Source organism: Centroberyx gerrardi, chromosome 13 (genome assembly GCF_048128805.1).
Source record: "Centroberyx gerrardi isolate f3 chromosome 13, fCenGer3.hap1.cur.20231027, whole genome shotgun sequence".
Classification (NCBI taxonomy): Eukaryota; Metazoa; Chordata; class Actinopteri; order Beryciformes; family Berycidae; genus Centroberyx; species Centroberyx gerrardi.
This window is the reverse complement of record NC_136009.1, coordinates 6,554,100-6,580,549: the sequence shown is the minus strand read 5'-3', so window position 1 is coordinate 6,580,549 and position 26,450 is coordinate 6,554,100. Positions and strand designations below refer to the sequence as shown.

The window sequence follows — 26,450 nt, the reverse complement described above, 5'->3', positions numbered from 1 at the left end:
AGCTCGAAAAGTCAAGATTGTTTCGCTTTGCTAATAAGTACATCTGTAGTATTTTGGGCCTGGCATTTGACCAACTGTGCGTCCGCTGCAGTTGTTTTTCCCAATGGTCAAATAACGTCACGTCGCCGAGCGGCTGCAGGCTGCCAGAGACGTTGTCAGCACGCTCGGACAATCACAACACTGGAGTTGCGAGGCCGTTAACCTTACCGCCCGTCGCGCTCGCTCGCTAACAAGCGAGAGTGCACAGCGCCGCCTGAGGTACAGCATAAAGACCCTGTCCTGACACCAAACCAGATCCATTGGAAAGCCTAATGTTCATTTAATGACTTGGCCAAACAAAACCCGTGTTTATACTTCCTCCCTTGGTCGCCAGCCCTCACCTCGAATGCACTTACTCTACGGTTTCCCTCTTCTGAGGTGCTTTTATTAACATTAATCATCCCTTCCCTTTAACTAAATTGGGGGGCTGTTAATGTAAGTGTATTTTAATGGAACACTTCAGAAGCAACTCCCTCAATTACATCAACTCTTTCCAGCATGGTCCCGATTAAAAACAACCTTTCATTTAGGGTGGGTGGGGAAACCCGCAGACAAAGAGAGAGAGAGAGAGAGGGGGAGAGGGGGAGTGAGAGTTAAGGGAGGCTCGGCTAATCAGTTTCACCTGCCAAAGTGAAACCATGTACCACCGACTGCCGTTTATAACTGTATTTTATATTGGACACATGGCTCTGTTTATAAAACATTAAGCTACAATTTTACATTATGGGTACTTATCCTAGGTTTGGGGGGAAATTTGGGGCCCTTCCTGGTTTGCGCGTTTGCTAAATGGACCCGGTGATGTCACGGAGGTTAAGCTCACTCCGCTCCCCAGTCACTTTGAATGAATATCCCCCCTAACTCTAATTCACACAAACAACCGCTCACAATCAAAGACAGCCCCTTGGAAGCTGGGAAGCAGGACATCTGCCCACCTTTGAGAATCAAAACAAAAGTCGGACACCACGGGGCTTTGAATGGGCCGTGCTGCCATGGAGACTTGGCTGCGCGGGCCACTGAAGGATGTGTGTGTAATTGTGCCGGGGGGAAAAAAAGGTGTCTCTGGAACAACTTAACGCACAAGAAAGCGCTTTGAGAAAACGTGTGAAGGAAATGCTTTAGCTTGATAGGATTACAACCCCTCTTGATTTTGTTTGAATTGAGTGTTTGGGGGATTTTAAGGAGAGGGGCCGTCCTCTTTCAAGGCTCTCAGTCTTTATCGGAAAAACAGGATTTTGGACGAGTTGTGCAAAACTGGGGAACAGGGTAGCATGAGTCTATGGCAGCAGTGTCTGGGTTCTTAACCTTTACAGAGAGAATCAGTGAAATGAGTTATGATTTGGTCCGCATGCTTGATGGTGTGGAGCAAGGCAGGCAGGTGGGGTTGGGAGGGAGATTCTACTGAAGCCCTATGTGTACCGGATTAGTTTTACAGGGGGAGGTGGGGTAATGTAATCACTACTGGAGCATGTCTGTAATTTTAGTCCCGTCTGAATCTGCCATGACAGTAATTTTGACTGACTGCACGCGCCCGAGACTGTAAAAATCCTCTGTTACCTCATGTAAAATGCCCGGTAAAGAACCACAGAAGGAAAGGACTCTTACCGTACGGTTGTGGTCCATCTGCTTAAATTGCACTTGAGTGCCGTTCACCCCAAACTGAGAACCCTAACCCAAAGTCTCAACTCTGGGACAGTTGCACTCGAGCTGTATTGATACTGTTTGAGCAAGTTAATGTCAATTGCAGTTAAGTTTGACGCATGGTACATTTTTGCATAAATGGAATAGACAATCCCATCTCTGTAGTTTCAGAGGCTGATTACAGAGACCTCTTATCTCGTGCAAATTGGTCATTAGCATTGCAGATGTTCTGTGTTAACAATTCCGTTACGCACATTGTCCCGAAAAGTAGTCCCATCCAAACAGGGCTTTTTTTTCGACACAATATTCTAATGGATCTTCTTTTCATGCTTGTCTTTTGGAATTCTGATAGATCTGACGGGACAGGCCTACCGGGCTTTGTATGTTGTGTCCAGTTCTTCTGACAAATCAGCCAACAGGCTAAAACTTGATCAATTTGCATCAAAGGGATGCATATTTATGATTGAGTTTTCATTTCATGGACTTGGACACTTCTGAACTACTAAGCGTTTTGAGAGTCTCATAACCTCAATTCGCATAACGTCAATTTCATTCCTCATCGTAGCTGGGATCAAAGCAAAAGGTGATTGCACTAAGTATTAATTGAAGGGTGTGCACACGAATGCAACCAAGGTTTTTATTTTTCCATTTTTACCACATTGTCAGAAATGAGTATGTTTTGTTTTTATCTTGATTTTGATGGTTACTGTATCCAAATGAAAGTGAAAAAAGTCAGATATAATGGCTTTTCATTTCAGGCCTCAAGGCAGTAAAAATGTATTATTCATTTTAATGTATTTTGAAAATGAACCAAATGAAATTAGTAACAAATTTGTTACCTTGTTTTGACCTGTAATTGTAGCTCCCCCTTGGGCCAATGAGTGTAATTTTGAAAACGCAGAGGTGAGATGCATCATTCCCCCAAGTTTTATCAAAATCTGTTCAGAGGTATCGCATGTGATGGATGAACGAACAAATGGACCGAAGGCTGGAGGCTGACCCATAGTCCATCCAAAAGGACAAATACACAGATAAGCTAAACGCCAACTTTACCTGGGTCCTAGTTCGTCCTCACACCTCCAGGTGAACTCTCCAAAGCTCTCGTAGCGCTGGTTGTAATGGTAGAGGACGCGGTGCAGCGTGGGAGCGCCCAGGTCCATCAGCGTGTTGTAGGCCGTCTGCTGCTCCTTACCGCTGGTGTAGCCGTTGAACAGGTTATAGATCTTATCGGCTATTTCTGGAGGGGGAAAGACAATCAGAGGTCAGCAATTTAAAGCTACACTAGCCAGTAAACTGCACACAGCACGCTCATGTTTCCCAACCCGGCCGGTCTGTGATGCTTTATACCAAAGATACCAAAGAGACAAGAGAGGTAAAAGATCTAACGTTGGTGAGTCCTACTTTCTCTGGACGGAGCGCTGCTCACTGCTGTTTAGGAGACAGTTTGGATTTCACTCTTAAATTTCAATTTGCCACTTATTGTGTGGAGATTTCCCACCAGTGTCCATACCTGACACAATAATTTCTTTGGGCAAATGGGGCAAATCTACAGGGTCTCAATTAGTGGAGATGTGACACTCTTCTCTACTGCATCCCCACTTTGTGATTTAGTTGTCAAATGATGTACCGCAGATGGCACAGGCCCAAAAATCACAAAAAATATGGCTATGAGAAATTTGTCCCCATAATCATTATTCGTAATTCCCCCTGTAAATACTCTATGAAGGGTAGAGTAGCTTACATCCCATGGTCACCTTAAGGTGCTGTGGTGGGGTCTCATATCAAAGGTGCATTCAGTCCTCTTGAAGTTCATCTTAACCACAGATTAGCGTGCTAGTGCTTTCAAAAAGGAACAAGCAACTAGGCTCCAAGTACAGTGATGAAATCTATTTGACTACAATCATATTTCATCAAAGCTTCTTTGCTTTTATTGCCACCTCTTCAAATACTGTGTAAAGACTTGCTGCCCTGGAGCATTTGGCAGCCATTAGCACCGAGATGATGCGCCCTCCCACTATTCAACTTGCACAACTCCCACCCATATTTTCCTTTTTTATCGGAGCAATATGTCATGAACTGAGCTCCGATTTCTGTTTCATGGGCTCTTAAAAAGACTACACCTATTTTTTAGGAGTTTGACCCATTAGTCACCTTACCCAATATGTGATGAGAGGATCGGCACCGAAATCATCTCTGTGTCTCCGATAGATCATAATTCTGTCCTTTTGCGCATGCTAACGCTTTAGCGTACAGTATGTTAAGTAATCATTGGTCACTAGCTTTAGCCTAAAGCAGCTCTAAGGCTGGACGGTTAGCTAATTTTAATGATGCGTCCAAACCTGCCAGGCTTGTTTATAGGACTGGTAAAATAGATAGAATATTTGACAAAAAGAACGCGCTATCAATGGCAGAAGAGAGATAGCATAGCTTGTTTTGTTTACACGGGAAGTGCATGAAGTTAGCCAGACAGCTAAAGTTTTTACCCTGTTGAGTCGTTATAGACTTCACTAATGATGAAGATTGAGATTTTATTTTCAGAAGTTATGAATCTACAGACCATAGAATAAAAACCAACACCAATTTTAGTTTACTAAAAGGTTTATCTTCATGCTTTGGATAATGCTAATCGCTCTGATTACTTAACATACTGTATGAGACAAAGAGATGATTTTGGTGCCAAGGAGACCAATGGAATAAACTCCAAAAAAGTCAGTGAAGTCCTTTAAAAAAGTTAATGCATACCATGCCTCACATTTAATCTTATATTTTGTTAGTACTACACTGAAAATACAGAAATTAAGACTCCTTTTAAGAGCTTCATAGTGCAGTGGAAACATCTTTCCTGTCTTCTTTAAATGACTGTTCAGATAAAATGCTTCACTGGTAATAAACAACACAACTATTTCACATGTGATGCAACAGCATTAACAATGCAAAGCCTGCATTTTAATTGTGGCACAGTGCAAATGGAAAGCCTTTATTTGTCACAATTAGCTCAAGCACGTTCACAGTGCTGGGAAATGAAGCTCATTTATGTGTGCTTGAATTCCTCAGCCACCTGTGATTTATACTGAAACGTCGGTTCACTTTTATGATCTTCGTCTATGTCTCTTTCCTCACCTTGTGCTTTGACGTCATCCACAGCTGGACAAGGAGTTTTGATGGTGACCTCACTTGGACTCGAACGGCGCCCTGTGTTGTCTACTGCCCACAGCCGGAACCTACACACACACACACACACACACACACACACACACACACACACACAGTCAGTCAGTCAATGATCTGCCATGTGACAAGAATGCAGTCTAATCTTTACTCTAATAAATGTGTTCAAAAAGTCCAAAACTAAATCAATAATTTGGATCTCCAGCAAAGAAAGAAATTAGCAGCAAACAACTGAGAGTTAGCAGCTGCTGTATGTCCTGCAGTTGTCCTGCATTTAATTAAAAAAGATTCCCCTTCTTTCAGATGAGAGCCTGTGTTATTAATGCTTTCATTAATGCTGGCACAAGACTGACAATAAGCAGTTATTTACAAAACTAATGGTATGAGGCTCATTACCATTTCACTGGATGAATATCTCCACCTAGTGACCAAAAGGACAAATTGCATCCACCTGCAGCTTTCACCATAGGATGGGGTAACCACACACAAAAAAGAAATTGATAGTAGGTAGTGAATAGGTAAATGTAACAATCAGTCAATCCATCCATCCATCCATCCATCAGCTGTCTATATATATACAGTATGTCTGCCTGTCTGTCTACAGCATCTATCTATTCTAATACAAATAGGCCTTATAGTACATTTTTATTGTCAACCTGGAGACATTGCAGTATAGTGAATCAAGCTTTTGATAAATTATAATGAGATACTATTCAATACTATTCAAGGTAAAAACATCAGGAGATGAGTTATCAAGGCGTTTCCCATTGACAGCACTTACAATGCAAGGCGTTATTGATAGTAAGAAACAATTCACAAGGATAATTAGAAAACTAATGGGCTCTACTGGTGTTAATATGCAGACTTGAGGGATGTTACTGACTAACTAACTACACTAACTTTATAACACTTAAACCTCTTGTCTGCACTGGCTGTACATATGAACTCATCTATTTAGTTCATATTTCCCCACCACAAATTGCATTTTTATTTCCCCCTACACTCTCAGGTTCTGCAGCAGCCCCATCTGTATAGAAAATGCAAAGTGTGTGAGTGAGTGTGCAGCGGCCTGGAGACAGAGAGTGGGCCTCAGGCTGGGGAGATGAATGACTGATGCTGGGATTAAAAGGACATGTGTGCTGCTCGCTCAATCCACATACATCAAGAGCGTTTGAAGAGGCTCCGTCCTCGGGCTTCGCTTCTTTCTTTCTCCCTTTCCCTCTGTTTGTCTCTCTCGCTCTCACTCTCAGCCATCCCATACTCTCTTTTTCACTCTGTATCCTTGAATCTCCTTCTCTTTCTCTCCCTCTCACCTCTGATTTTCTGTTGTTGTCCCGCTCTTTCTCTCCCTCTGGCTTTCTCTCTCTCTCTTGCTCCTTCTCACTTTCCTTCCCTCTCCCTTTCCCCCCCCTTTCTCTCTTTTTCACTCTCTTTCTCTCTCCTGTCTCTTTCCCATCTCTCTCTCTTTCTCTCTCTCTCTCTCTCTGTGATGTGTGTGTGGCTTCCCTCCTGGCAGACTGTCTGTGAGGTAAGTGGCCGCATGTGTGGAGAGCATCTGAGCATCCGGTGTGTGTGTGTGTGTGTGTGTGTGGTCAGAGAAAGTACTACCTCTTGGTCATTACATCACATTGTTAAACTCCTTGACTCCTTGAGCATACACACACACACACACACACACACACACAGGACACCAAGCACCATTTGAATATAACCTGAAATAAAATCCAAGGTTTATCCTTTATTGTTTTTACCATTAGCACTCAGCTGTCTGCAGATGCACTTTCAAAACAGGAGCTGTACTTCCTCAGGTGTCTTAGATGCACTGACACACACACACACACACACACACACACACGCACACGTAGCCAGTGGTTTTTATGCGAGGATTCCACTTGGACATAACCTTACCATGCCTAGTTTTTACGACAGTGAGCCCACACATGCAGAGTGGAAGGACAGGCTTTCCCTTTTCACATGAGGAGTTCAAAAACATGTGGAGAGAGGATGATAACCTCAGACTGTGAACTAGTAATTTACATGTAACCTACTAGCCTACTGTATCTATCCTGCAGAATAAAAATACTTTACAAGACAAATGTAATTACTGTAGAATAACTAAGGAACCATATTAATCTCCCCATAACCAAGGATGTAGTGGAGGGTAAACCCACCTAAAAGTTTTTAGGTTGACATAAATGCAGTGAATTTATAGTAAACATCATACTTTTTTTCCCAGCAGAAATTCAATTAATTCAGCCATGCTATAGTGAGACACATCAATCATGTTTGATAAAGGTTTAATGAAGTTTAGATCTGGTGACTGGGGAGACCATGGGAGGAGTTTGACTTCATCCTAGTGTTCATGAAACCACTTTTGAATTTGTTCAGCAGTGTGTACAGGGGCATTATCATATATATGAATATGAGAACATCATGAGGGAACAATGTTTGCGCCCTAGGGTGCATTTGACCCTGTAAAATGGGTTCATATTCCTCAAATCCTGATGTACATATTTGACAAAGTTAGGATTTTGATTTTGTGACTGATTGTTTCTCCCTCAAGTGGTTAAAATTTTGCTTGGGTATTGATATAGGTAACTGTCAAAATAAAAGAACATACAACATAAAATACTATCCCATAATGCATCATCTCCCATAAATGCTCATTTAGATTGAGATCTGGGGACTGGGCCAGTTTTAAGTTACATTTTGTTCACGCTAAAAAAAAAAAAAATGGAGGACAAGCCGTTAACTTTTCATTTGTGAACTTACATGTATGTGGTGTCAGGCTCCAGACAGCGGACGATCATGCTGATGGAGGAGGTCAGGAGGTCGGGGATGTCTCCTAACATCACACATGGAGACTTGGCCCCGGACAAGATGTCGTCCACAAAGCTCAACAGGGTTTCTGTGGGGCAACGGCAGAGACAAGCACAATCCTTTTAAAAAGGCATAATTCACTCAAGAATTTCATTCCAAAATGTGACATATGCATTTTGAGAAAATGTCACTTGAAATAGTAGTAGAAGAACATAGATGATTTTGACCTCAAAAATGTATTTATTTTTTTGTTCAAAATGAATTCTACTTTGCCAGCAATCATTTCCTAGGAGTAATTTTTCAATCATAAATATTTCATGTTAGAATAAAGTATCACACAAATAAATTAAACTCAACCCACGTTGAGTTTTAACCAGACATCTACTGTACAGTAAATTAATCCTACCACAATCTCCTGTTGATCTCCTGATGGATGGAAAAACTGTACTAAACAATAGAAGTATAAACCTATATATGTGAAAACAAAGTGAGAAGTTCAGATGCAGTTCACAGTCTTGTGAGCACGTCTTCAAACTGTTTTGGAGAGTTCCAGTGCTGATGCCAAAGTGTGAATTCATTTTTCATGTAAGTGGGATTTCTTACATTTTTCCATTAAAACCCCTGATAAGGCCAGAACTGTAGATATTCCACACCAGACAACAGCTGTGGGACTGAAAGACCATTGGGATATGGAGATTTTAGTAGTGACTGAAGTCTATTGTTTGAGAACTTTCCTGTTATTTTTTCCCCCTATAAAAGATACCTACATGATATAATGTTGAGAATCAGTTTACTGGATGATCAGGTATAACCATGGTCAGGTAAGTCTTTTAGTTTCTGGGTGTTAAGGCATGAACAGCAGTAATTATTCACATCATACCTGAAGTATTTTAAATGTTTGATATAGGTGTAAAATATGAAGTGCTTTGGCCACGGTATGATATGTGCAGTAACACCAAATAATGCTAGAAAAGCAGTGTTGCACAGAGAAGTGACAACAAGTGACAATCTTTATTTTCCCACCCTATGCACACACACAAACACACACACACACACACACACACACTCTCTCTCTCTCTCTCACACTCGCCTTCCCTTTCATTCCTGCATCAATCAAGTCATAACATATATCATACATGAACCCTATTTTTTTCTGTCTACAATTTTGGACAATGTGTACGCCTAAAATACGTTTAGCATTCTCACTCAGTCGCTCCCAAGTTTGTTAACCTTTTATTTATCCAAGGAAAGTCAAATGAGCATGCATGCCCTTCCAGCAATGTCCTGCTTCACACTCACACAGCTGCACACATTCACACTGGGAGCTGGGGGTGAAGTGCCTGTTGTGTACTTGTGAAACTGACTTAAATAAAACAAAAATCTATGTAAAATGTTTTAATTTTGTCCTTATGTTTATGTGCAGGGTAAAAAGAAAAAAAATGAAAATTTTTGCCCATTTACTGAATCCTAATTGAAAAATTCATGTAAATAAATGTAAAACAAATTTATGATTTATTGTTTGTATTAAACAATACCTGTGGTAAAACATATACAAATACCTGTGCTTAACTTCTTTCATTATACCTTAAAATTTTTTTAAAAAAAATACTACAACTGGAACTGAAGCTAAACATTTGTGGAAAAAATAGAGAGATCAATGAATAAACAAATAAGAAATAAGCTAAAACTACCAAACCCACATTGAAAACCTACTGAAACTAAATTGAAATTGAAATAAAAATTGAAAACCATCAAAAAAAAAACTACTACTGGACATCTCCCCTTCATGACCGTAGTAGATTTAATAGATACGACCAGTAAGGGATCGTACCTGTCTTCACCTGAGCCCTAAACAGGAAAGAGAACCAACCCCTGTGACCCCCCCCCCCCCACACACACACACACACACTTCTTCAGGGCTCCCTCCTTGTTCCCCAGGCTGGTGGTGACACAGGCAGCCAGCTATGTTTTCCCAGCTGGCTCTGCGTACGTCAAAAGGGCATTTGGCCACGGGGGCCGTGTGTTTCACTGGAAGGGGGAAAAACCCTCCACTTTGGAAAAGCCAAGTCTGTGTGTGTGTGTGTGTGTGTGTGTGTGTGTGTGTGTGAGGGTGTGTGCATGTGCATACAGTAGCTGTGTGAAGTGATGGGTGCTCCGAGGCTGTCACCTGTGTCTGTCCTCCATAAAAGCAGTGCCTGTGTGTGTGTGTGTTTGTGTGTGTGAAGTGATGGGTGCTCCAAGGTGGTCACCTGCGCCTTTCCTCCACAAAAGCCTTGCCTGTGTGTGTCTGCGTGCCTGTGTGTGTGTGTGTGTGTGTGTGTGTGTGTGTGTGTGAAGTGATGGGTGCTCCAAGGTGGTCACCTATGTCTTTCCTGTCAGCCCTGGCCTGGGTCATCGGCTGGTAAACAGTCAGCCAGGCGCCAGGGAAAACATCAGCAACAGAGGAATAGAGAGAGAGAGGAAAGGAGGAGGGAACGGGGGAAAAAGAGACATATATTCAGTATATATGTAAAGAGAGAGCGAGAGAGAGAGGAGGGAAGGGAAGATGAAGGAAGAAAGAGCGAGGAGGGAGAATCGAGGAGAGGGGAGAGCGTGAAAAAAAGAAAGTGCGTGGCAGCTGTCAGTGAGCGGTGTTTACCCGGCGCCGAGGCCGACAGACGGGTGAAAGACATAAACAGCGCGAGAGATGAAAATGAAAAGTGACATTGTGCGGCCTCGCACCACTTAGCATATTAATTGCGGAGGCGGTCGGAATATCTGTGTGGCGCGTAAAATGAAAAAAAAAAAAAAAAGAAGTGTGTAAAAAGGAAACAGTGTTTGAAGCCCTGTTGGGAACGCAGTATGGAAACGCGTCGAGCGGCTCGCCCGTATCTGAGCAAGTTCAGCTCTAGAAAGGGGAAATCGGGACTATCATCAATCTTCATATGCAGTTAAGGCCTCTCTATGCGTTGCGACATTAGGAATTCAGTGTATATTTTGGCTTGTGAATATATTAGCTACTATATTATGCCGCTGAACTGTCTCGTGCTGCAGGGACTGAATGCGACTTGCTTCTAAGCATTTCACAACGTGTTGTACTGTGTATGATTGTGTATGTGACTGAGTGAGGTGTGACCAAGTCAACTTTGCTTGAGTCCCAAGTCAGTCTCAAGTCTTGAGGCACAAGTCTCAAGTCAAGTCCCAAGTCTAAATGTAGATTACCAAGTCAGGTCCAAGTCAAGTCCATGTCATTAATGTCAAGTCCAGTCTCAATATCAATATTAATATCTTAAAGAAAACTAAATATCTAGGACTTTTCAATGCAATATGGTTTTAATAGGATAAAAACTTGGTAAGAGCATCATGAGTTTGATTTCTATAATCAATTTCAACTTCAATAAATTAAATCATTCCATACAAATTCAGAAAACAGAATTTAAATTCTCAATCACTTTCAATCTAAGTAATTTACACAAACACAAGATCTCAAGTCAAGACTTCAGAAACCTTTTCAAGTCATCAAAGTACAAGTCAAAGTCAAGTCCCAAGTCACCAGAACCCAAGTCAAGTCTCAAGTCTTCTCTTCATGCATCAGGTCAAGTCTCAATTAAATTGTGACTTGCGTCTGACTCGAGTCCAAGTCATGTGACTCAAGTCCCCACTTCTGGTATGTGACCAATAAATCTGATTTGATCTTTGGACGGATGTGCACAAGCTCTAGCACGAGTCTAATCTTCTGCCGGCTGGAAAACAGGGGAAACAGCAAGAAAGCACACGGGACAGAAAGGGGTTAAACAATTTCCTCTGCGCCCTTTCCTGTCACGCCTCACTATGGCCCACTGATTCCATGGGTCAGGACACATTAATGGATTGCCTGTCGATTTCTTTCAAGCCCCCCCCCCATAACCAGTGTATGTAATACTTCATGAGCGGTACTTTAACGAGCCTGGGTTCCAGTGCAAGTCGCAGGCTCATTAAAACGCGGCGCTGGCATCTGAAAATGCTTAGCACCCCCGGGTCGTCCTGGAGGGGTACGGCGCGTGCGCGAACTCATTGCGCTGCGGGTCCATCCGCTCTCCGTCTTTCTTGTCGATCGCATCCTTTTCTGCCATATGCCGTCTAAAAAAAGGGAGCAGAAGTGCTGTACGAAGCCCATTAACAGCAGTTTGAGGAGCCCCGCTGTGCGCGGCCGTGACAGGAGGAACACTTGAGGTGGGTGGCCCGCTGCCCGAAAGAACAGAAACCCGTTTTAAAACCATACCTAATTCGACTCTGACAAATATCTCTGTCAAAGGAGACGTGTAACACTGTGTGCTGCCATGGCATTTATGGACATGAGTCAATGCTGGGGGAAAAAAACAAAAACTTTCTCTACAGCATTGATTGCTGACAGACAGCTAAAAAAAAAAAAATGAGATTGATTCTGGAAGCGAATCAGAGCAAAGCTTCACCCATGATGGCGGCTCCAAAATGACTTGGCCAGCCCGCGGTGGTTAATATGGAGTTGAAAAGTCCAAAGAAAACGGCATGTGAAGAATTCCGATTCCATTTCTATTTCTACTTGTCGTTATCACACAATGATCCATCTCTATAAGCTTGATCGTGATGCCGTTTCATTGCGGTGAAACTCTGCCCGGGGCACAATCTAGTTTCCTTCCATGGGAGTGTTTTGCTTGCGCTGTCTCTTGATAGATGTAGAAGCCTCCCCAAGAATGCTACAACTGTAACAGAGTAATGATATCCTCGATTTATTGTGAGCCCCAGTGCGTGAAGCAAAACCATTTTTCACTGCGCCGCGGATTCCAACGCAATTATTAATCATCGTTTTCATTGTATCAGTCTCCGATACAGCGCTTTGCGAGATAGAGCAATGTGAAAAAGGAATATGTCTTTTATGCAGTAAACAGATTACAGACCATGGCAAACCAGCAGCTGAATAACATTTTCGAACACGTGGAAAAAAGGAAAACGAGGGGTCTCATGATTTATCCCATCTTGCGAGTGATGTGCCCGCTCTAAGTGTTGGCAGGGAAAACTTCAGCCCGTCTCGAGCGGCTCGAATTTTTCAAAACATATTGAAATGTATTTTCGCTCAGTAGGTGTAACAGACTGTGCTTCCCACAGCCTCAGGAACATGATCCTGCATTTCATTTCGACAGCGCAGGCCAAGCAGCTTATCCTAAGATGACATTGCTGGACCATTAAAGGTTCAATTGGGAAGTGCTGTAAATCTGTCTATTTAGGGAAATCTGTAAATCTGTCTGAGGCAGGGGTTTCTAAGCCCGATAGATTCTGAGGTGACCCTGATGGATCCTGGATGGGCGCCAAAGATCTCAGGCAGTCACTATGGGAGACGCTCCGAACGCGGGACAAAATGAGAATGAAATGAAATGTTGAATATTTAAAGGTTATGGCTGTAGGCACTAATCTGCTGGTTTTTGTGCTGTCTCTCTACTCATAATACCTACTGAATGAAATAGGTAAACCGTGCCATGAAATTCCACTTTCATGCATGCCACAAGCCAGGTTAGAATTTCAAGTGTCAAGCTTTTTATGTAGGGCATGTGTGTAGCATTTAAGAGGCTGGCAATGGCTTTGGATATGGTTGACTGCTTTGGTTTGGCTCTGATTGGCTATGGTTGACTTTAACATAGAGATGATATGTATTAAAGTAACAAACCGCAACTTTTTCATATAAATAAATGTGTGTTTTGCTTGTCTCTATTGCTGATTGATACCATACAATAGTGATTCAGCCTATAGCCAGTTCATGAAAGCTTTTACATTTGCTGTTCAAAACACCTATGAGGGAGTCTGTCTTCATCTGTTTTATGTTTACACAACAGCAATTTGTTTGGAATAAATATAAGAAGATAAAAGAAATATGAGTGTCTTTATTATTACAATATGTTGGGACGGTGCTGACATTGAGTGCAAAACATCAAAGCAATGACCGCTTATCACCAAAGGTGTTGCCAAAATAAAAGAACATTTAAAAATCTTGCGGATTGTCACTTTAACGATACTGGAGATGTATTTGACAAAGTGAAATGGAGTCGCCAATCCAATAAAAATGCAGTTTCACTCTGACAATTAGTATTTCATGTCCCATGCAGAGCAATAAGCACATGTACCCCCACCACCCACACACACACACACACACACACACACCCGCAGACATGCTTGTAGAAACCAGGTTTTAGTGGGAGAGAGCCACAACTCTGAGGAACTTGTCATTCAGCTGGGGTTGTTTACCCTCAGCATTCTTAGAGTATGATTGGTTGGAAAAATCAGCCATTGCCAGGAGACTGATGTGAGTTATGGGATGTCTCACCTTTTGAAGCCGTGCCTGCTGTCGTCAGTTCAGTTGTGCAGGCCTGGACCCTTAGTGTGTGTGTGTGTGTGTGTGTGTAGACCCTTCCAGCCAATGTGCTGCTGTTTTTCTCTGCTTCTTAATGGAAAGGACAGGTGCTTTAAAGATGATAATGTTTTTACTGTGGAATCTTAATGCAGCTCAGACAGCAGATAGAGTCATCTAGATATGGAAAAACGAGAGAGGTCACACTCTGATAATAAATAATAACTGTCAATGAACGCGCTTTCATATATGCTTTAATTTGTGTGATTGTTGAGAGTGGCTTGTCTTAACATGCCAGAAAGAGGCCTCAGAAATGGGCACATCACTTACCAAATAAGACGATAAAAGCCCTCCTTGTAATTTTGCTTTGCAACTAATGCTTCACTAAAAAAAAACTAAAAAAAAACACAAGCCTACAAATTGCTCACCATGAATGATGCAGAAAAAAGTGTTACTTTCTGTAGGAGCTAATACCCTTTCCCTTACAAAAAAGGGAAAGTGAATGTGAATTCAATGCATGTGTTTTCTGGACATATGTTGGTTTTCACATGTGAAGAATTTTTTCTCACATTGCCTTCGTCATGTGACGAAATTTCAGTTTCTAGATGAAGCGTTTTTTTCCACATGTGAACTTTTTTTTCACATTGTCACCTGCCATTAAATATGTCAATATATATGTCAATATGTGAAAACATGTGATTTGCAAAATGTGCATGCAAAGAGGATTTACAGGTGAAAATGTCAGTGGGAAAATGTCACATGTTAACGTAGGAAAACCAGCATGTGTCAAAAAAGCACATGTGCTTTGAATTCACATGTGGGTTTTCACATGTGACATAGATATACAGTGTTATGACAGCAGCTCAAACAAGGAGATACGCTTGTCCAAAGTTTCCAATTCTCAATCTCAATGACAAGTCAAAATGGTCTGTGTAGTTTCTGAGTTACATGGCATGTGAGTATCGAATGCGTGGGAGCAATTTGCATCACCCTTAAGTAAATCTAACATGGTCTATAAAATATTTTATGTAATAACCAGACAAATCTCAGTGTAACATGTAAAATCTTCTCCAAAAGTGAATTCAACTTGCTGCCTTGGTTTTTGCTGCTACAGTAGCGCTACTTCTTACAGTGAAGGCCGTCCTCCACTACACAAAAACAGAAGTTAGTTTTCGAGAGGCAAATATCTTGAACCTGATGAACTGAGAGGAGAGATGAGAGGGAGGAGAGAAAAAGAGAGAGCGAGACAAAGAGAGGGAGAGAAGAAATGGGAAGTCGAAGGCGCCACACACACACGCACACACGCACACACACACACACGCACGCGCACACACACACACACATACACGCTGTCTTGTTCCTGAAAAGGTAAACATTTCAGCTTAAATGCTCTCCATTCTCCATCCTATTATAAGTCTCACTATGGGTTGCATGGGAATTTGACCACTTCAGTTAAAGCAGACAGCTTCCTTGTAACTAGCCGTAATTGGCAGCTACACATACACACACACACACACACACACACACACACACACACACATATTTGGCAGCAAAAGAATTAACAAATAACATCTGGACTTGGTTGTCTACCTTTCCGTTGAACAAAAGGCAAAGAGACCGGCAACAACAACAACAACAGATTACCGACAAACGCTCACTGTTGCTTCTTGGCACTTTGACGCTGGTCGCAACCACTACCAGACCCCGATGATTGGCCACATGGAGAGGATTGTTTTGAACTCCCGAAGAACAACATCCCATCGGAGATAAAGGGGTAATTGTTGAATAGGAGGAGCAGGAGGAGGAAGATGAGGAGGAGGAGGGCGGGAGGGCCCGAGGGTGTCATTTCGAAAAGCGGCCTTGCGTGAAGAGACGGAGGAAGAGCGCTCCAGCCTGCGTGCGCTTTCCCCCCGGTTGCTGTTTGGTACGTGCGCTGCCTAGCTGCCATTTGCGTCACGGCGGTATAACTCATAGAACATTACCTTCCATTATATCTTCACAGGGGCGATAAATCGGTTTATAATTTGATGGAAGTGCGTCGGGACCAAATTGATAGCAGTTGCCGTCGGAGCGCTTCGCACGCTGCCGGCGAATTTTGCCAAAGGGAAATGCGTCAATAAAAGAACGGAACACCTTGGGGCGAAGGCGGACGCGGCGGATGATCAATTATACAACAGGGGCGCGTGAGAGGGGCAAGAGACCCCGTACGTGTTAGTCGAATCCTCGTAAACAACTGCAAAATAACACAAACAAAACAAAACCAGCGGGCATGCCCACATGTCAGCGCTCTGCTTTCTTTCATCTCTCACTCACTCCTTCTCTTCCCATCTGTCTGTCGTTCCCTTCTCAATTCAGTTCCATTGAGCGCTCCTCTCACATAAGCCCATGTTCTCTTTCTTTCTTTCTTTCTTTCTTTCTTTCTTTCTTTCTTTCTTTCTTTCTTTCTACAACTCCTTCCTTCCCTCCTTCCCTCTCTTTGAAAATAGGACAACCCTAAACTCTTGGTTCAGACTCTGATTCCTCTTGGACCGGTGGCTGAGACTGTCATGTGGACAGTAAATGTTATTCTGGTAATGACCGCGGTTCTGTTGCTGCCACCGGCCACCGGCAATTTCCACTACAGCCACAAAGGCTGCAACAGTGCAGGGAATCTTTCCATAAAAGCATGTTTACATCTTATCATTTGGACCAAGGCTTTTCATGACTTTATTCATGAAACAAGTCTTCGACACTACATTGCCATAAGACAGTGATTCTCAACCTTTTTCATATCAAAGACCCCTAATTTAGTCCACATTAGAGCCACGGACCCCCATTTGATGAGATTTTGTCTCTCAAACCCAAATCTGAGAATATTTTTATTGTTAGATATGATTTTCAGAATCCCATGACTATCTGTATTGTAGGTAGAGAGATAACAGTGAAACTATGATCAAAACAGTCATTCTTCTACATTCTCTAATTGTGTTAACTTCTTGTAAATGAAATAACGGTGAAGTTTAACAATTCACTGAGCTGAAAGCACAGAGCTTTTCAAAATAAAAGCTCTCTGTGGAGCAGCTTCAATGACACAGTGATGTCACTCTTATGTTTATTTGTCACTTCAGCTGGGCTTATGAAACAAACAGCTCAGGTCCCTTGGGTTAGGGTTCGGGTAACCATATATCAAGCATGTACATTGAATTTTTTTTTCTTTTTTTAAACATATGATGATAACAGTGATTTCTGCACAGGCCTGAATACAATTTTGAAGGATCTTTTCAAATTGGCTACCGTATGTGGATGCAATGTGCTTTTTAGTATTGACGAATATTCAGAGTCAAAGGCAAAAGGTTGCAATGTTTTTGTAAATTTCATGATTAAAGTCCTGAAAAACCTTGGTCCAATGATAGGATGTAAATATCCTTAGGTATAAAGATTCCATGAACTGCTGCAGTATTTAAAACAAAACAAAACACTTCCATAGTGTTACGAGTACACACACAGCCTTGGTGCCAGCAGTGCAAATGTTTCCCATGGGAATCAATGTATTGAAATATAATGGAAGTCAATGACAAAACTAAATACTTATTCTACTATCTCTCTCTAAGAAATGCAAAGTCCAAAATGCATGGCACTTTGCACAGATATACTCACACATCCTATGAACATATAGCCATGAGTCAATGTGACCATGTGACACACTACACATACTAGCCCATATATCTAGTGTTGTACAGTGTTTTACATTAAAATGAATGAGTCATTTTGACTCTGCTTATGGGGAAAACTATGGAAACTTGGGGTACTAATAAAAAAAAAAAAAAAAAAAACATCTGAAAATGTGCAAGAGATAAATAAAAAAATATATATATGGGTAAAGGTAAGAGACAACAACAACAACAACAACAACAACAACGTGTTGATAAAACTATATGTCATCCATCCATCCATCCATGCCATACTTGGCTGTTTTAGGAAGAAATTATAAATATTCAACATGGGAAAATGAAAAAAAATGTAATCTGAAACCTGGTTACTTACCTTTTTTCTTTTCATATAATACAATATTTACTTCCAAATGACCATTGGAATCTGAATTTTATGACATTTACTTATTGCACAGGTTAAATAAGGATGTACTGAGGCTCAGTAAATATGCCATAATAGTAAAACTATGTTTTACTATTTACTATAGTTGTATACTGCAACAGAGGACTTCAGAGGAAAGAAGGAGAGGAAAGGAACAAAGGACAGAAATCAGTTGTGTTTAACAAAATGGGAATCCATCCATCTCCACCATTTCTATTTGTCTGGTGGTTACTCTTTGAAATGTTTCATCTCATGTTTCTCTTTCCATCACCTCAGAAAAAAAAAATCAGCCACATGGTCATTGCTCTACTGGCCGTAATTTCATCTATCTATTAATCCAGCTGGACCACACTTTGAGATGAATGGAGAACATAAACCCCTCCGGACCAAACTTTATGGGAGTGGTGTGTTCTGTTTGTCTCTTACAAAAGACAACCGTTCACGGAAAATGCTTCTGAAAATGAACCTACATCATATTTCCTGAGGTTTCCATGCGGTCCACACTAAAGGAAGGATAGGCATGGGAAACACAAACATCACCAGGCTTTTATAGGAGCTGTCTGTTTCATTTGTCTCATAGGAAATAAAACGTGTAGACTTTATTGGAGTGGTGAGCTCCTTTCCTCCACTTCACAAAGACAAACCCCAAGAATATATATACTCTATACTTTCATCTAGATGTCATTCCAAAATGATACATCCCATATCCACCGTTTTAAAAATGTAGCAAGTGAAACATGTCGTCCCCCACAAATAATGCAGGCACCCCATGGGCCAGTCCTAACCCTAACCCGTAACAAAATGCATCATCCCTCCAAGTTTCAACAAAATCAGCCCAGTGGTGTAGCAGTTATGGCCTTTGCTTGAAAAGTTTAAAATTTTAACCTTAAATTATAGCGCCACCATCAGGCCAATCAGTGTAATTTTGTAAATGCTAGAACACAGTCCCAAAACGCATCATCCCTCCAAGTTTCATCAAAATCAGACCAGTGGTGTCTGAGGTATCACATGAGATACCTCCTTTGACGGACAAACGGATGAACGGACATAGCTCAATACCCCTGATTTCAATTAGTCTGACAAAATAATTGCTGGCACTAGCGTAAAACTTGCAAAGGATTACTCTCAAAGCTAACAAAATATCTTTGTTCACAAATGGATGATATTTTAGGTGATCAGATGAGCCCTTACCATTACTTTGGTCTTCACAAAGTTCCACATAGATCTCAATCTATTGTACATGACTGTCCTACACACATCACACTGGTCTACCTTATTATGGACTGGCTGAGGCACATGACTCTATACATCAGAATAAGAATCACTCTATTCAAAAAGTAAAATAAATATATGGGGATTTGTCTTGGTGACATTGGTGCAGAGACATATTGACAGCCTATAAAGTAAGAAAGGACATACTACACTACTCCAGTCCACATGTCGAAGTGTCCTTGGGCAAGATACTGAACCCCAAATTGCTCCCAATGGTTGCGCCAGCACCCTGCGTGGTAGCTTGCCGCCATCGGTGTATGAATGTGTGTGTGAATGGGTGAATGTAGGCATTGTTGTAAAGCGCTTTGAGTGGTCGGTAGACTAGAAAACACATTAGTCACACATTAGTCAGGCAGCCAGACCAAGGAGTGACAAGAGAGAAAAGAAGTGGCTTATTAATTGTTACTACACATCGGCTGTGGCTGCTGAAAGGAAAAAATAAGACTTAAGGTTAATTACACTCCACCGCTTCACCTGTTGTATGTGTCTACAACACTAATTGCACAAAAATAGACAAAGCACCAAGTCACCTGCTTGGCATTCTCTCGAACATTCTTATTTAATTAACACTTAACAAGATCCACATTAGCAGACATTTGACCCAAGTTCACGTTCACAGAACACACACATGCTCTACATAGTGTACGCTAAAGTGTTAGCATGGAGCACCGGAGCAAATGATCTACCGGGGACACATGGATGATTCTGGTGTCTATGTCCTCATCACTTAATGGGTAAATTGACTAACAGGCCAATCTCCCCCAAAATGAGTGTATTCCTGTAACATCTAGGATTCAACAGACACACACAGCCTGAACAACCTGAACAGCGTGACCTCGCCACTGACCAGCAGATGAACTGTTCAAGAGAGTGTGTGTGCGTCTGTGTGTGTGTATGAGGTCATTCCTTCATCCGGATGCCCGACGGACAATGCGAGACGCTGGCAGGAGAGCATTCCTGGGAGATGAGGCGTCGTCTCTTTCACCTCAGGGAGACACCGAGCCCCTGCAGCAGAGAGTTGAAACACCTCTTCTCTGGCTAAACAACGTATCAAAAGGGCAGTTGTGAAGGATCATTTAGCAAATCTAATTTACTCCACAGGCAATTAATCTTCTTAACTGTGAGTGCTTTCAGTTCAATGTGTCATTGCAGGGACTTGTGTCCCTGTTGCCTAATGTCTAATAATTTTGTGAGACTTTATACTTTTCTTCCACTACATTTCAGAGGGAAATATTGTACTTTTTCCTCCACTACATGGCAGTAGTTACTAGTTACTTTGCAGAATAAGGTTTTACATGCAAAACATACAATAAGCTCATAAAATACAGTATGTTGCATAATTAGAGTTTATGGATATATAACAGTATATGGAGCAGTTTGACCTACAACATTAAAATACTTCTTACAGGTTAATGCATCAATAATGTAGCACTTTGAAATAATGAGTACTTTTACTTATGATACTTAAGTACATTTTACTGCTAATACTTCTATACTTTTACTTATTATTTACTTTACTTACTGCTTATTTTTGAATGCAGAACTTTTACTTTTAATGAAGTATTTTTTCCATTATGGTTAAGTAGAGGATTTGAGTACTTTTTCCATCACTGTTACACTTACATTCTCATAATAATACATCTTTTACTTTTACTTGTTTTATTATGGATACACTGCTCAATAAAAGACAGAACTGATTTGTACAAAATGACTTTCAGTACACCATGATGAAGTTTCATAGCGCCCAGCTATAGAGGAATGAAGGGTCTCATTTCTGATTGGTCAATCTAAATTTGGCTGTGGATCACAGTGCTGCTGCTCTCACATTGTGGTAAAGAGAAAGCAGGTGGGACAGGATGAGCAGTGGCAGCTCAGAGGAAGTGACTGGTGCTAAGAGGAAGCCCAGTCTGGTTCCAGTTGGGGATGCGAGTCCCACATGTTCTGGTCACCCCCTGTGTGTGTGTGTGTGTGTGAGTGTGTGAGTGTGTGTGTGTGTGTGCGTGTGTGTAATCTAGAGAGGTGAGTAATGTGTTTATTGATTGGATTCCATGTTCCACTGACCCCTGAGCAAACTCTGCCCTTATTGGGTGATCAAAGCTGTTACATCATTGGATCGCTCACAGCTCAGGGGATGTTTGTTTTCACAGCGCGTCTGGTCCAGCCGGGTGGTGCCCTGACTTAAAGCAGACTTCCCATCCATGAAGTTTCCACACATCTGCTGGGGAGTGTGTGTGTGTGTGTGTGTGTGTGCGCGCTTGTGCTATGATCTCACCTTGTGTGCCTGAAGCTTGTTATGGGAGAGATTAGCGCACAAACAAGCTGTTGTCAGCTCCAGATCTAGCCCCGTCCTGGACGCTATAATCATCAGCTGTATGATGAAGTCAGCGCATGTACAGTTATCTAACATTACATAATCGCAAACATGAAAAGGTATAAATGCGACTGTGTGGCTGCCAATGAGGGGAGGATACGTTTTGTGTGTAAACAACACAGATCTCAGGATGTTTTGTAAAAAAAAAAAAGGGGGGATACTCCAACATCTGTTTCTGATGAGCCTTCAGAGAAAGTAAAGGGCAGATATTTGGTCTTTTTTTTTTTTTTTTGTTTCTTCCACAGATGATCAGTAGTCTCTGTTCAGATCTTTTCCCGTAAATGGGTGCTCTGTTTTCACCGTCCTTCTGGAATTTATCATGCAACTCATTTGAGGATTACATTCAGGGAAGAAGTAATATTTCAGATATTGAAGTGGCACGGTTTCATTGAGCTTGCGGTGCCAGCATGACGACAAATGATTTACAGTGGTTTTAGATGCCGTTCCTAGTGTGAAAAAAATGGCTGAAGTAATAATCTGCAACTTTTCAGATAAATGTCTGTTTTCCTCCTTTCTATTGCCAACTGATCCCATACATCAGTGATTCAATCTATATCCAGTTCATGAAAGCTTTTACATTTTCTGTTGTAAACACCTATGAGGGGGTCCGTCTTTCCTGGGAAAAATACTGTGCTGCACAGAAAGTGATACGGAAGCGACAACGGCAGTTTGTTTTGAGTAAATAGAAGAAGGTAAAAGAAATATAAGAAGCCGCAGTCTACACTGATTGGGCTTCATTCACGAAACATGTGTACGATCAGATTTGACCTGACCACATGGATAACTAACCCTCAGACCCCTCTAACCTGCTCCACCACAAAGTGCACCATAGGTGTGCTGGAAAGCCGTTGGATGTACTTGGACACCGAAGGCAGAAAGCTCCGGTCAAAATCAACAGTATTATTATATAGCCTAAGGTCTGAGATCACCATCTGATAGAGATGCTGCTTGAATTAAACCAGTGTCCCACTCCGCTGATGACTGGACACCTGACAGCGTAATCTCTGCTATTATTCACCCAACCCTTCCCTCCACCTGTAGCTAATAAACTGCGCCTATTTTCGCTTCTTAGATTCTAACTTGACCATTTCTTTTTAATTTCATCCAAAGTGAGTGTCTTTGATGTTACAGCTTTGACAGCATCTGTGATTTCTTACCATGTTTTTTTGCTCGGTTGCTGTCACTCCACTGCTTACACTTCTAAAAAATGATTTTTTTTCTTTCACTCCCGACAACAACACTTCTATCTCAGAGTATGAGTTTTTCTTCTTGGGTCTCTTTGCCATTCTCCACCTTTCCAGTAGTGCTTTCCATTTGCGCACGACCCTTCAGTCAACAGGCCTAGTATGAAGATGCCAGGGCATCTACCTATGCTAATCAGCATCAACAGGCACGCACATCCAATATAGGAACAAGTGGCATTCATCGTCAGATACACCTGGGATATGGCAAAATCAAGAGTCTGTGCATGTTTCATGAATCCCACGGTGGTTTTTTGTAGGCATGTTTCTTAAAGAGTAACCAAACCCCAAACCCAAATCTTTGGTGAAGCCTGACACCTAATGATGAAAAGTAGGGTACTGAACTGGCCATCTGCTATTGGCTGGTCTTTGGTGCCAGGTGATGTCACCACCTGTTGTACTCTATAGAAGGTGACATCACCTGGCACCAAAGAACTTTAAGAACAAAAGTAAGAACGATTTAAGAAATACTTTGTGAATGAGGCCCAATGCCTTTATTATTACAGTATGATGGGCCGGTGGCTAAACTCAATGCAAAACACCAAAACAATGACTGCTTATCACCAAAGGTGTCACCAAAATCAAGAAAAACAAGAATCTTGCGGATTAGCACTTTTAGAATACTAATTGTTCCAAAACTGTTGAAGGCACAGTGAGAACAAAGCCTGATATAGAAAGTTAAAGTGTGATAAGGAGTGAAAAGATGAGGAAAGAAAGAGAAATACAGACAAAGATATGAGGAAATGTCCACAGAGAGAAAAATAATAGAAAAACATAGAAACTGTCTGTAGCTGAAGTGCAACGACACTATCTCCTCATCCATCGCATTTTCACAATCCAACATTTGGACCTGATTTTACAACATCATGCTCCTTCTACTGTCTCTGTGTTTGAAGGGAAAAAGTTGGACATCAAACTTTGGAAACTAGAGAGAGAGAGAGAGAGAGAGAGAGAGAGAGAGAGAGAGAGAGAGAGAGAGAGAGAGAGAGAAGGGAAGTGATGAACAGCTAAATCAACAAAAAACTTTGAAACATAGCAGACCCATAGCCAGTGGGGAAAGGGGATGAAAGGACTGTATCTTCCGAACTACTCAGTATCCTGAGCTCTACATTTTATCGTATAAGATCAGATAGCGGCATCTGTCTTAAAGTTTGTGTCTGAAACATTTTTTGGGGGGAAACATCAATAGTGTTCTACTGAAATAGACAATATAAAAATCCTGAGGCTCTTTTGAGTTGGCAGCACCGTCTCAATATCTTGAGACGGTGAGCTGCCAAGATGTCGGGTTATTTATCAAAATATCTTCCCCTGATAAATGTCCGCGAGTTATAAAAAAAAAAAGGTCCATATGTTCCCGTTGATGGATTTGCCCTGTCACTTATTTAGGATGAGGATCTCGTTTGATCAATATTACCACATTACTTACTTACATCAATGCCTGTTAAACCCAAAATATCATTAGAGATGGTGCAATGATCGATACTGCAGTACATTCATCATAAGTCCTAATTTATGATCCTCTAAAAGTTAATGACAAGAATATATTGCCTGCAGTACTCGAGTTGGGCGTTTCACTGCTGCTGACACCCCAGCTTCTTTCATAATGAGAATCTGGGGTGAAAAACCCATGGTTCTTCACATTCCCAGTAGGTTTCATGGCCTTAGAACTCCTACCAAACTTATGATAGACCTTCAAATAGACATGGTTTCCTAAAGAAATAATGGTTTTACTTGGATTTACTTGATTACTTGATTTTATATCTTTTTATATTCAACATCATTGTAAATGAGGGCCAGCCCTCAATGATTTTCTTTGAGTTTAAATAAAGGTAATATATATTCCCGGGTTGACTGTACATAGATACAACAACGATATTGTCTTAAAAGATGTTTAAATTCATTGCAAAGCACCAAAATTGCATTGAGGGGAAGACGAAGAGAAGAGAAGACGAAGAGAAGAGAAGAGAAGAGAAGAGAAGAGAAGAGAAGAGGAAAAATTCAGGGATTTGAGATGAAATGGACGCAAGGAAAAAGAAGAGGATGAGGCGGTGGGGAAGAGGGAAAAATGTGGAGAAAAAGTAAAGAAACAGAAAAGGGAGGAGAGGGTAGGAGGTCAGAGGAGGGGAAAGGAGCAGAGGAAAGGAGACAAGGATGAGGGAGAGACGAGGTGATGAGGAAAGATTCAAAGAGAAGGAGGAGGGGGGAAGGAGAGGAGGAAGGGGTGATGGGGGAGAGAAAAAGACATGGAGAGAGAGAGAGAGAAGAGGGAGTAGTAGAGGAAAAGGTAAAGGGAGAGGAGGCCAAGGGGGAGATCTGTGGAGAATTGTACATCAGTTCATCTGAGACTGATTCTCCGAGATGACAGAAGACTGACAGCTGAAATCAGAACCACACCGCGCAGTCCGCCTTCCAGATCTTTCCATCTCTCTCTCTCTCTCTCTCTCTCTCTCTCTCTCTTTCCCTTGCTCCTCTTCTCTCCTCGGTGGTCCTCCGCTCTCCAGCAGCTCTACACAAACTAGCCATACCCTGCCACCTTGGGTTCACAGCTTTGTTTTCGCATTCGGGCGTGTATTCCAAAGCAATCAATCACCTGCTAAAGCATTGCAAAAGACTAGGTGTGCTCATCATGCATAGGTGGGAACGCTCCAATCGAACTGTGTGTGTGTGTGTGTGTGTGTGTGTGTGTGTGTGTGTGTGTGCCTGCCTCCAACAACAATGCAAATATGACTGATCCAAATTATTGTTGGGGAAGTTTCACTACATGTAATTAGAGCTGCACTAGGCAATTTGGCACGTTGGTGGCCCCAAATGGCAGCAAGAGGTAACTGCTTGAATTTTGAGGACTTCATTACCCAGAAATCCTGTAATGTGACGTCAGTAAACTGCACACTCCTCCTTGGACCTGCTATATCTTGACTTCGTAGTGTCTGGTGGAGGTGGTGAACAGGTTCAGCCATTGTTGGTCAGTCCAGCTTTCTATGGACAGAGAGTTTTGCATTTTGTAAGTTTAGATTCACCACTGTGGGTGGAGAGGTTTTCCAGCCAGCGTCCATACCCAACACCGGAAGTTCATTTGTGTAAATTGGGAGAATCTATAGAGGATATGTTGCAGCTTTGTGATTTAGGCTGAGAAGACAAAGCTGTATTTTGACATGAAAATCTTGCCTACTGCAGCTTTAAACTAGTAGTTTAACTCCACTCTGCTTGGTGGCAGGTTAACTGAATTCAAATCTGGAGAGTTTTTAGTCATTCATTGCTGTTTTGGTCATTTTGAGGCAATAAAAGAAAGGAATTAAAAACATTTTTGTAATCTTTTTTTTATTGCTGCCTCTCATGCTTTTACTCAACCCCCTTTGACTCCGGCCCTTTTTTCCTTTCATCCTGACCGCTGCACTCACACTGTGTCCAACCTGCCCCACCATAGTAAACTCGCTACCTACTGAATCAATAGTATTTTTGCAGTCATGAGATTCTGTATTATATGGCATTGCAG

At 41.7% G+C, this 26,450-nt stretch overlaps 1 protein-coding gene across 1 annotated transcript in view; it reads right to left on the bottom strand.

Moving 5' to 3' along the window:
- astn1 (astrotactin 1) overlaps positions 1 to 26,450 on the bottom strand; it is a 329,475-nt gene that overhangs the window by 5,774 nt on the left and 297,251 nt on the right. The window contains exons 21-23 of the mRNA XM_071907023.2: positions 7,618 to 7,753; positions 4,798 to 4,898; positions 2,731 to 2,914 (exon numbers count right to left, since the gene is read on the bottom strand). Of these exons, the coding sequence (XP_071763124.1) occupies positions 2,731 to 2,914; positions 4,798 to 4,898; positions 7,618 to 7,753 (421 nt within the window). The remainder of the gene's footprint in view (positions 1 to 2,730; positions 2,915 to 4,797; positions 4,899 to 7,617; positions 7,754 to 26,450) is intronic.